Below are 12,576 nucleotides of genomic sequence, written 5' to 3'. Positions count from 1 at the left end.
GAAACATTAGTGTTTATGTAAAAGTTATTTTCTTTTTTTAGCGCATCGACAGGTCATTAACGCCAGCACAATTTATTCTAATTACAATTATACAAAAAAGAGAAATGTTAAATTAAAGGACCTGCCAGGATAAGGACGTGATTTCCAAAAATTTGCGCTTTTTAACTTTATATTTAGTTGTATCTTTCATCACCCATTTTGTACCTTACTAACTGATATAAGAATATTTTTAAAATATTAAAATTTGAACAGAATACTTTAGTCTAAGTAATATGGCATAAACCCTATTTGAACGGGAAGCATTAAGGCGTTATCAGCAAGAATCTTGATTGAATTAGTTCAATATCATGTAAGCTGCTAGTCCACATTGATGAACATTAAACAAGGACACTTTTCTTGATAGAATAAAAAATATATACTTTACCAATGGAAAATATTCTTAAATCTTATAAAGATCATTTTGATCAGCTCTATGTAAAAGGACTATAAAAATATGTTGAGGTCGAATTCTTGTTCTCTGGTATATTAGCCTGTCAAAGCGACTAGTTCGGCACCGTGTTGATGACCATATTAGGAGGTTTGTTGCGTCTTTAGTCCGACAATTCCGGTTCAATGTTACATCACAATTCTTTTACCAAAAACCACTAACTCATTCTCTGCTTTGTTTGGTGAAATTGGTTGCGCTGATGAGTAACTATTTAGTTCTTTACATAATATGTTTTGATGCAGAATTTAAAGAGTGTCAACTGCTAATTGCCCTTCTTAATTTGTAATTTGTGTTTCATGAGAAGTTTTTTTGGTTCTATCTTAATGTGTTGTGCAATTTCATATAGTATTTTTTATGAAACTTTTAACTGATTTTATTATTTTACTAAAAGAACTTAAGTCGTAGATCGTCTAATCATGTGATTCCGGAGATTCATTTTGAAATAAGTTACTAATATTTTGATTTTTCTGTAAAGGTGAGAATCCGTACAACTGCATTATGCATCATTTATGCTCTGTCTTGTTGAACCTATTACCAGACCAGAGAAAGTGAATTTAATGTTGTTTCTCTGAATGATTATCTCCCTACGATGGTGAATCATTCGCTGTCTCGAAGGCTCTGTAAAAGAGATTTAAGGACAATCATTTTGAACAGAGGTGCTTCCCATAAACTTATACTAAAGCGTGAGAGAGGTCGTAAAAAGCACACCTACGTCCTACTATGTTCACAAAACGAACAGCCGATATCTCATCCATTAGGGTGGGTGCTATTAGGATGGCTAACTTGCAGTTCTAGGGTACATGTGATAAAAAACACCAAACTTTAAATTTATTACTATTGAAGGAGAAAGAAACGACTATTTTAACCACTTCAGTGTTCCTCATAAAAAAAAGGAGCTTTTTTGTATGCGCATAGTATTATTAAGTTGAAAGGGAGAAATCGATGAAAGCGTTTTTCAAAATTGGCAAGAAGTGGTATTGATCCCTAAAGGGAATAAAACTAATTTTAAAATATTGCAGCTTTTGCTTTTTTGGCTGCACAATTTGCAATTGAATAGTTTTTTTATATTCAGTTGAACTCAAAACATTTATTTACTACATTGACTACAGATGTCAATGTAATAGTGCTGCAGTATATAGCAGATGCAATGTAGTAGTGGTTACTAGCATTAATTGCCATGTGATGATATAAAAACGTACGTTAAATTCTGTTGTAAAACTAGATTGTATAAAAGCCAAATAAAGAATATCTGGAGCAATTCTAGAGTTCTCTCTGCTGTAATAGTAGAGTTACTTCAGTCAATGCGCCTTAAATTAAAAACAAAATATATTTCCCGGGAAAATTTAATAATGAAAATTTGTCAAGACTTCAATCGTTTCCTTTCTTAATGGGGAAGAAGTGAAGGGGAGTAAGGAAAAAGAAAGTAACAACTTATGAAACCTTTTTTTCTTTAGTCGTAAACAAACTAAATAGTGAATGAGTTACTTATCTAGAAAGGTTTTTGAACTAGTTTCATCTGAGTATGTGCTAAAACTCATTTCATTAGAATGGAAGACTGGCCGCAAGGCACAGACTTTTAATGTTCACCAATTTCAACTTTCAACCGCTCTGGGCGCTAGATATTGATTTGTAGTTCCATTACCTATTCAATAAATCTACAAATGCGTTTTGTATCAGATTTTAAAAAATATCACGTTTCAAAAGATTCCATTCCTAGTTTAGGATACGATATAGGTTTTGGTTACACTGATCGTTAAGAGTGTTCAAATTCTCTTCACAATCAGCTGATCCTGTTTTTCAGACTTGGATTGTTGATAGTGTATATTTTCAAAAATACTGAAACCAAAATTTAGTTTCTTGATGTTTTCTAATTACAATTTGGCTACCAGTTCTTGCAGAGTCTATTTTCACTCATCTCTATATAATGTCTAAAAAATACTATCTTTTAATCACATAAGTAAATAATATAAGCTTCTCACCCACGAAGTTCTAGTTTAAGTGAAATCAAAATAGATTTTTGTTTTCGAAATAATGGATTACAAGCGAAAACCTTATAATTGGGTAATTAATGAAATAATTTTACATATTTTTAGTAGATTTTGGGTGTTAGCTCGTAATTAAATATTTTTTATTTAGTAGTACCAATTTTGATGCAAAACTCTAGTTATCCAAGTATCAGATCTTATCAATATATTATCTAAGGATACAAAGTGCAAGTAATTAGTACTAGTTTTGCAATTATACATTCAGGACTCTCCTTAAATTAAAAAAATAAATGAAAATTTATTAACTGTCTATTTCTCGATATGTAAGCTGTGTAGCCAAATATACTGCTCTGATGGTGTTAGTATTTAGTAACGCAAAGTCTGCAACGTGAGCGCGATAATAGCTGTCTGGTTTGTGGGGGCGTATCTGCAATGCTTTGGATTTATTTAATGTGCAACCATTAGAAATTCATTGCGTTTGCTTTTGGCCACTACACGCTAGTTGGAATGTAGCTAACTGGAAGCAAGTAGCCATTACTTTAACTTTTTTTAAAGTTAAAAAAAAACACCGGGACAGTTGAAAATGTACGATGGAGATCTTTACAGCTTGCTAACGTTACACATCACCTTCCTCTCTCCAAGCTCCTTGTGGTGGACTCATAGTTAAGCCTCCTGCAGCAACCCCTCAATAGTGCGTTCTAATTACCCCAGTGAAGAATATTTAACTTATAACAATAACGGTTGTTGAAGTAATCAATATTAATTAAAGGTAATTTACTCACTTTGTGAGCTACCTTACTGTATGCAAAATGATATAATATCAAAAATTATAACGAATGTAAAAATATTTAAAAACTTATTTTTCTATGAAGAAGTGAAAGTTTTGAATAAAACATTAATACTTTGACCCAGATTGTACTATATTATGTTTAAAGCAACGTTGTCAGAATTTTTAATGGATTATAATAGATTACACCAACATGAGACAGATGGCATTTGTAAAATATTTCTTTATTGTTATTCAGACATTCTTTGCTATCCACAGAGAATGTTAGTGGTTTAAATTTTTACTCCAATAAATTTTGATATTAATAAATAATGCATACATGTAGACTTCAATATGGTGCTCAAATTTCGAAAAGAAGAAAATCCTGTCTATAGATGAGTATAATGTTAGTCGTGATTCAAGAACGAAAATCGATAGAGTGGTAATCAGCTGCTTTTAAAAGTACTTTTTCGGCGTAAAAGTTCTCTCGAAAAGAATAACAGTTACTCTTCGAAAAGACAAAAATTTTGATCTTCTCCAAAGGTAGGCGCCATAGTAATAGAGCGGTTAGAAACAAGGCCTGTAATGTTAAGAAGTATCATGGTACTAGTAGCTAGAAATAGATCTTAGTTTTCTTTGAATGATAAATAGGTTGAGAATGTTTGCTAGTCACCACCTTCCATTAAACCTAATTTGGTAATTTTACGTATAGCCCGCCTGAAAAAATATGCATTATTTCTTCAAAGGACGATTTCTGAACATTCCAGCCTTTTTCAGCAGCTCTAATATTTGATGTTTTATTACTGATGCTTGGAAACAAAAGACCTGTTCTGTTTACACCTCGAACAAGCGAGGAAAACATGAACATTCTACCTCCTATTTTGGTGGCCGATTATAAGGTCCATATTACAATTTGTGCTAACCACTTAAACAGTGAAGATTGTACTAATCTGGCTATTCACTTATAGAATTTTCGAAATTATAACAAATCGAAAGAATTGCAATTTTTATTTCATCAATTTATGCATATATACAAATAAAGAAATCTGTACAGTGAAAGGGCTTCAGTGCGTGAAATTAATAAAACTTAATTGATTCAGGAATTGTTGCCAACTAAAATGCTAATATTATCACATTATTTGTCCATAGGTCTGCTGAACCAGGTTGAAAAGTTCAAATTGAAAAACAAAAGGCTGAAGATTCTCACAAAAGAGAATAATGCTAATGTACATCCACATCGAGGATTGGATGGTTTCTACTTGAAATTGGACAAACCACCAACAAAAGGAAGATTAAATGATGCTGTCAAGGTAAGTTATTTCATTCTGATAATGATCTAAAGATTTATTACTTAAGCTTTTATACCAAGCTTAGAGTAACTTAATTAGTCTAGTGGACCTTGTTACAGTTTTAGCTAATGCAGCTTGTCTCGAAGAACTACAGATTCAAATAAGTTTGAATAAAGCGAAGAATGGAAGCATTCTGAACATGTTAACTCATTTGAAGCAGCCTAAACTCGAATTATTTAAATTTAATGTTAATATAGTAACATGGGCCTGCATTTGGGGCACACCACAGAACTTCATTCCATTAAATTTAGTTTTGTTGGTATCAAAATTATTTATTTAAAATAATTATTAATTGGTTCAACCGCAGATACTAGGTCAGGTTGAACGTCCAGCAACTAATCTTAAAAAAGAGGCAGTCGGTCTTTTGAAAGAAGTGCATGAAAAAGAAGCGATAGTTCAGCTTTTAATGTAATAGAGTCCGGCTGCAGTCATTTTATTTTGTAAAATACTATTCCGTTTTTAAAAGCGTTGCATCTCAGTAAGTACTAGCTTTAAACAAGAAAGCAGTTCTAATGGAAAACGTATGCGGACGCTGATTTTGATTGTGCTAAAAGACATTTGAAGTAAGCACTAAGTATTTTAGCCGATGAAGGTCAGGAAGCCTCCAGAGAAGTCTCATTTGATTGAGGAACGTAAATGTTGGACGGAAATTGTTTATTTACAAGTGTTATTAAAGAACAGAAGACTTTTCATTGACAATCCATACTTTTAGCCATTGCACTGAATCCATACAAAACATTGTTTAATAATTTTTATAATGATAATTTTTTTAAAGTATTATTGTTCTATTTCAACTTTCTCTTATTTTTAATAGTTAGTGAAAACTGCTCAGTAACAGAGTTGGTTTTTCTTAGTATATTGGGTGAAGCAGATTGTGAGCAATTTTGGAGCAGGTTTCTGAGTTCATTGTATTATTTAGTTTGACATAAATTAGATGTGATCTCTCTGTCTTTAATTTAGCAGGAGCATTCCACTCAATCAATTCAATTTGTTTTGAAAAGTAATTTTGAATTCACAGTTATTATCCCAGTTTTTATTTGGAGCTCTCAACTTCCTCGGATGTATGAAAAAGTAGATGTTTTTTTAAATCATTTACTTTTAAACAAATCAACCGTAATCCTGCGCGAGCTTAGTATTTTATGTTTGTCCGCATAACAGAAATTTTAATGGCTTTTAATATGGCAGCAATCCCACTTAAAAAGGCATTTTTGTTTTTCATAAATTATAGCATGTAATTTCCAAATAAAGGGCTTTAAATTTGATTCCTAGCATCCCTTCAAATGTGTTCAGGCTTTTGTTAACTTTAAGCAGACTCATCTCAACAAAATCTTTCTTTAAAAATGTTAAATTTGTTTTACCTTTGTAGTCGAAAGAAAATAAGGTATTCTGTATGGTACGAGTAGAACACACTCAAATTTTACTCGAAGCACAAAGGCTTGAGTTTGAGCATAAAATTGAGACCATCAAAAGTATTAAGAACAAAAGTACATGAAAGAAGGGAGAATTAGTGTTGAATATATCTTTTCTTCAATTACACTTTAAACTTGTCTGAGCTAGAGGTTATTGCACATTAAAGACAGAGTAACCGTCATTTTATTATAGATTCTAGTTGATGAGACATTTCCTACATATCTTAAAATACCATCAAAACGTAAATCACGCTCTGTTGAGTACATGTACGTTCAAGGGAGTGTACTCCATTGAACTTTCAAACATATCACATTTATGTCATAATTTTTGTTCATTATACTTAAAAAAAAACTATCAATTTGATCTTAAGGCATTTAGAGTTTTTAGAAAGACATTCCTGTATAATTCTTCATCTTATGATGAGTATGTGGAATTACTATTTAGCTTCGTTATAGTTCAGTCTATTGTTCATAATTCACAACTGGTATGAAGTTCTCCTTCAATCAACTGCCATTATTTTTACTTTCTCCTTCCGTGAGTAAGAGGAATTAATGTAATCGTGTGAATTTTCTTTTAGGCTGGAAAATCTGTTTCTAGAAAATACCTGTTTTAGTTCGTAGAGAATGCCTAAAAGAAGTTATTTTATTGTATGTAAATATATACATATATATATTGTTTTTGTCCAATTATATGAAACAATATCAACAGAAGCTGTCGTTAAGTTAATTTTTTTCCGAGATAGAAATCTGGAAAACTGATTTGGAGCAATATCTAGTGACGCGTTCTTTGGCTAACATAAAATACTTTTATCCTGTATATTCATCTTGTACACTTTTAACGTTTATCCTACAATCACCTTTTAAACTTACTGTTGGTTCTTTGAAATCTGTGAACACAACAGACGACTTTTTTAAGTAGGCGAGATATAAAAGTAGATCCGCAAGTCAAGGTCAGACTTAGCAACTGTGGAGGTGTTTCAGAATCTCTTTTTATTATTGACAATTCGTGAGAATGTTCATTTATTTTTAAAATATACTACATGCTTTTGTGGGAACATAATTTATTCTTTCCGTTTAAAAGTTTTCAGTTTTATTGTGGACACAATTAGCCAGTGTTTAAAATAAATCGTATTAGTGATTGTCAATGAATGCAGAGCCCCAGGAATGGGCCTTGGTTCCCCTCACAACAAGTCGCCAGACATTCCTGTCCTTTGCCTTTTCTCTCCAGTTCGTCACAGCCTTCGTTCTCAGGTCTTTCTGATGTCCTGCAATCAACGCCTCCAGGGTCAAATTCTCTTTCTTGTAAAAAACATTCTTGAATCTTACCTTTAATTAAGTGGCCCAACTATTCAGTTTAACGCGCATTATTGAAATGGATGCTGTTGCCACTCTGATATAATTCGAAGAATTCCTGTTAGTTATTATTTTCAACAGATCACTTGTTACCACTCGGACATAAATCTTCCTCAAAATTTTACTTTTGAAATACAAAATACTTTGCAGACTTGAGGATCTCAGCAACATTAATTGCTACTGTTATTATTCATCTTATATTTTGATGTGAATTCATCCAAAACTCGCCAAGCCGCCATTCTCCTTGAAAAAGTGAAAATACGAATAATTCTGCTACCTGAAAAATATTAGTCATCTTAACTTTATTCGCTTAGGTTTTTATGTAAAATTAATTAAAGGGCGAGAGAAAAAACCTCGCTGAAGAATTCGTTGACTACTTTTAGTTAGGGTCTCCTCCTGTTAACAGAATGTAATATTTAAGTTGTTTTATTTGTCGTTATTTGTACTAAATTTCTTGCTTTGTGTACTAAGCATAATATTAAATGAATAAATAAACCACACTGGCAGGTCTCGCAAATTTAGATCGTACTTTCTTAAAATTTGTTGGATGTTGTGCTTATAATAATAACAGCAATAATAATAGTGCGTGCCAAATTTTAGCAATGTACCACCGAAGCGAGGGAAGGCATTAGCTGGGTGAGTAGCGAATACTAGATACTAACGCAGTGATTACGGATTAGAATCCATCTATTGATCCTTAGATATTCTCTTCTTAGGAGCGTCCTACAGCTCACTGTCCGGTGATGGCCAGTATTGTCTGTAACGAGAGAACGAAAGAAATTTAATAAAAAGATAGGGCGTTTATTTGCAAAAACAATAAAAAAAAAATACATTAATGTCATATATATTCAAACAAGTGGTTATATATAGTGGGATTGTAAATAGATGATTCCCAGTTCGACACCCGCATTTAGCTAGCTACTTTTCATTTACTGGAAAAAATATTATTTTTCGCGTGAAAAAAAGGCAATTACTTTATTTTACTATACACACACACTTAAACAAAATTAAATTAAAACAAATTCTTAAGAGGGTAAATTACAAAGTAAAAAATAAATTACTCCTGGCACTTATCAGCATTAAATCCTTCTGCCGATTTAAAATTGAAATTGGAATAACTCATTTTCAAAGAAATGGAGAACACAGATATTCTAAAATTGACAACTTAATCCTTTAGAAAAAAAAAAGAATGATGTTAACTGCATAAATTCTTCCCTTAACCACTTTCTATAATGTAGGACATTTTCTACATAAAATATATAACCAGTCCTCACCATCCCATCAACATACTGTGTATTATAAGTATTATTCAAATAACTTAGAAAAAATGCTTTAATGAAGTGTACAAATCTTCGATTTCACTTAAACTACAAAGGGTACACAGGAGACAAATATGCCGAGTTGAGGTCCTTAAGTCAAGAAGAGTGACTCTGATCTGTATAATAAGTTTAATGTAAGTAAGAAAAGTTACTTTGCTTGTAACTATGCTCTACATTATGTGTAAGTCTGGTGAGAAACTATGCATCTTTCGCTCTTACTTCTCTCTGCAATTCATTAATAAAGTTGTTTAAATTACATTTCGTGTGCCTTTCATTTTCAAAGCCAATGTTCAAATTTTGCAGAAGTACAATTATGTTCTAGTACCGTAAAAGCTCCTTATTCGCGCTTCCTTCATTCGCGTTTTCACTATTCGCGGATTAAAAAAATGCGACCCAATTCCTATATTCGCGGATATTCGCGGAAGTACACTATGATAATAAAAGAATTCCAATAGGTATCCAACCCAATATCCTTTGTAAATGCCGACAAATGGACTAATAAAAAAAGTAAAATAGATCTTAGTATTACAACTTTGCCTAAAGTATGTTGTTAAATGATATCGCCGAGGACTTTGACATAAGCCGCCTTCGCCGCGATCGGTGTTTTTGAGAATGTAAACGCACAGAATGAAAGCAATTGTTCGTGATCCAGCAATAGAAAAAAATGGAAGTGGCGTTGTCATTATGGATCGAAGACCGCATCCAAAAAAGGGTGCCCCTGAGTGGTCCAATGGTCCGGGAGAAGGCAAAGTATCTTTACGCTCATTTTAAAGAACCTGATGGTAGTTGTAGTGGCAAGTTCAAACTTTGACTGCAAACAAAAGCTTTTAAAAACTGCCAAGCAAGAGAAAATTACAAAATTCTTCAAAATTCTAAGCCTTAAGATAATTAATCAAAATGTTCAAAAACTTCAATTAAATTGATTTTTTTATATATTAGTTTTTTTTTTATTTTGTCAGCTAGGAACGTATCCCCTATAATCCCATATAAATTACCATTCCGTATTCACGGTTTCTGTATTCGCGGCATATTTATGGAACATATACCCCGCGAATAAAGAGCTTTTACTGTATAAGTGCTTCTCACGTACTAAACTTGATTGAACTAAATAGAAACTTAAAACTAAATAGAAAAATGGACACCACATTAAATGTTTTTCGTCTCTTTAATTCGTTTATAAAAAGTTCTTCATAGAAATTCACTCTTAATTTTTTAAATGCTAATTTTAATAAAGGAATTTTAACATTTAGGGTGAAGGGACCAGTAATTGACCGGGCACCAGTAATTGACATACCAGAAATAAACTGGTATTATAAGGGATATGAGCCGTTTTTAGTGGTGATTCTTTCAATTTCGTTATTGAGAAGCCTTTGGGCAGCAGTTCCAGAAAAATATTAATTATTGGAAGGTTCCTTGGTATCAGTGGAAGGTTATTTGCGTTAAAAGTTCAAAATCAAGGAAAAAACAAGCCGTTGCTAAGGAGGATTGATAAGAAAATAATTTTCCTTTTTTCTTATTTTTCGTTTATTTGTTCATATATTCGTGTGGTTATCAATGTTCTGTTATAATTAGTATTACTTGTAGATTTCATTTATGTAGTTTTTTTTTTAATTATAAGAAGCATTGAGGATTAAACTGGGGCTGTCAATCACTGGTCCTTGAAACGGCAATCTGCCCAGTAATTGACATGTATGTCAATTACTAGTCCTACAGCTTTTTTGTTTGAGACCAGTGATTGACATCCTGGGAAAATGATAAGATAGGTTGATAAATTTTATTATAATTAAAAATTCAATCATTGTAAAATAAAATCATTGATAAAAATCGGCAAAATAAATAGTAAAACTTCCAACAAAATATGTTTAAATTAATGAATTAGCAAATGTACGCCTTATTTCAAGAGGGCATGCAGAATGATTATTCTGTAGAGAACAACAATGTATGGACAACAAACTGGAATAATCGTGATCGCCGAACAGCTTCACGAGACCTACGTGATTGATAAAAACGACGCCCACTTATCGGAGTTGGAAAATCTCTCATTCTCCCTCAGTTTTGGGTCCCAGCCACATGACAAAGAAGAAAGGGAGGAAATGGCTGAACCATAGAATTCCATCAAATAAAACGGCCAGGGGAAAAATGAAGCTCCCTCAAGAGAAATACCAGGTGCGAAATCAAACATACGTGGAGAGTTGGTGACTTTGTGATGTTACACATTAATAACATAAAAATGTTTGTAAGATCTATTGTATTTACCAATTAACAGACATGTTGACCGAAGACGAATATATAGCATCCCATAGGCTAAATAGGCTAAACTGTAGTAAAAAAAAATGAAATCGGTATGAAAACCATTTTTAATTCCCAAATAGGTGAAGGTTGGATCGCCCTGTACTACTTTATGGAGAACGTTACCAATTTAATAAAACCGTTGATGTGTGAGGTTTTCAAATGGCTTGTGATTTCAAGTGGCTAATTATCAATTACGTAAGATATATTATGATGTTCATTTCCTATGTATTCCGAAAGAATATTTTGTTTTTTCATTCATTTTTTCTTTTATGGTGTGCCTATTTTAATAACACATATTTTTGTCAATTGGTTACCTAGTTATGTGAATATCAGTGGTTTATTTGTTGGTATGTGTATATTAATACCTATCCTTTCCAAGTTAAAGAGTCAATAACAGATATATATTTTTTAATCTAGTTGTTTCTTCATTGACGTTTCATTTATTTATTACTGTTATAAGTGCGAATGCTTACAACCTGTTGCGGGACGCGATGAACGTGCACACAATGTATATATACATGTGCCCAAGAGGTAACTCAGTAATAATAAACAATAAAATACTGAATAGATGCAGAAAGTAAGAATGAATTACATTCAGATAGTTTGGTTTCGAAGCAAATGACACTGGCAGCGCAGATTGTGGAAAATATTAGCGAAGCGCTCCAAAAGAAGGGAAGCTAGGAGAAATTTGGTTCACTAGAAAGCACCAACAACTCGAACCCAAAGACGCGTAGATGCCATCGGTAGCAGCGTTATAGGCGGAATGAATGAAACAAGGATGTGACCACATAGTCTAATCGGAAGTAGAGAGGGTAGTTTGGTAAAGTGAGAACCAAAAAAGTTCCCAAAAAAGGGTTTAAGTAACAAAATATTTAGCGGAAACTTGAAAGGATAAGAGAGCGGAAGAGTTGAGAGAAAGAGATAAAAGCGAGCCGACAGACATTGTGTACGATCTAACAAGCATTTTAGCTAATATCTCCTTGGTACTATTGAAAGTAAGGGCTGTTCTTCAAATTACCTGTCTTGGTTTAGACTTAATTAAAATTGTCCGGTAGGACAGTTGTGTAAGGGTTGGTCGTCAAAAACTGCATAAAAAAGGGCAATGTTGAAAAAATATTAGATTATTTAGGTTTGCCTATTTAAAAACTGATTGTAATTAATTATGAATAAGACTAATTTTTGTTATAAATCCAATTGAAAAAGTGATTTAGGTGATTTATTTAGATTTAAAAGTGATTTTGAATGCATACCTTATGTCGTTTCATGAATATATTTGTATGTCAATTACTGGTCCCACCCCATGTCAAACACTGGTTCCACCGAAAATTCGCTATGTCAATTACTGGGTCACTGACATACTTCCAAAAAAAATCATTTTTGGTTGACATAAAGATCGAATTTACTGCTTTTAAAATATTAATAAAATAAAATACATCCTACTGGAGCGGTACAATTTTACAACCTTCACCTGGAGCCAAAATAACGGAAGTTATTCTATCTTAAACTCGAATTTTTTCTTAAGCAGTCAATTACTGGTCCCTTCACCCTATAATTATAAATAATTTAAGAACTAACATTTAGACCGTATCTTGATATTAATGACACCTCCGTCATGA

General features: G+C 32.5%; 1 protein-coding gene across 3 annotated transcripts in view; it reads left to right on the top strand.

The window, feature by feature from the left end:
- LOC141449047 (uncharacterized) overlaps positions 1-12,576 on the top strand; it is an 82,813-nt gene that overhangs the window by 50,491 nt on the left and 19,746 nt on the right. For all 3 annotated transcript variants that reach the window (XM_074118074.1, XM_074118075.1, XM_074118076.1), the window contains one exon: positions 4,388-4,548. In XM_074118074.1, the coding sequence (XP_073974175.1) occupies positions 4,388-4,548 (161 nt within the window). The remainder of the gene's footprint in view (positions 1-4,387; positions 4,549-12,576) is intronic.

This window comes from Rhodnius prolixus, unplaced genomic scaffold (genome assembly GCF_049639745.1).
Source record: "Rhodnius prolixus isolate KJV_2025 unplaced genomic scaffold, Rpr scaffold_2, whole genome shotgun sequence".
Lineage (NCBI taxonomy): Eukaryota > Metazoa > Arthropoda > Insecta > Hemiptera > Reduviidae > Rhodnius > Rhodnius prolixus.
This window is presented reverse-complemented; position numbering and strand designations above follow the sequence as displayed.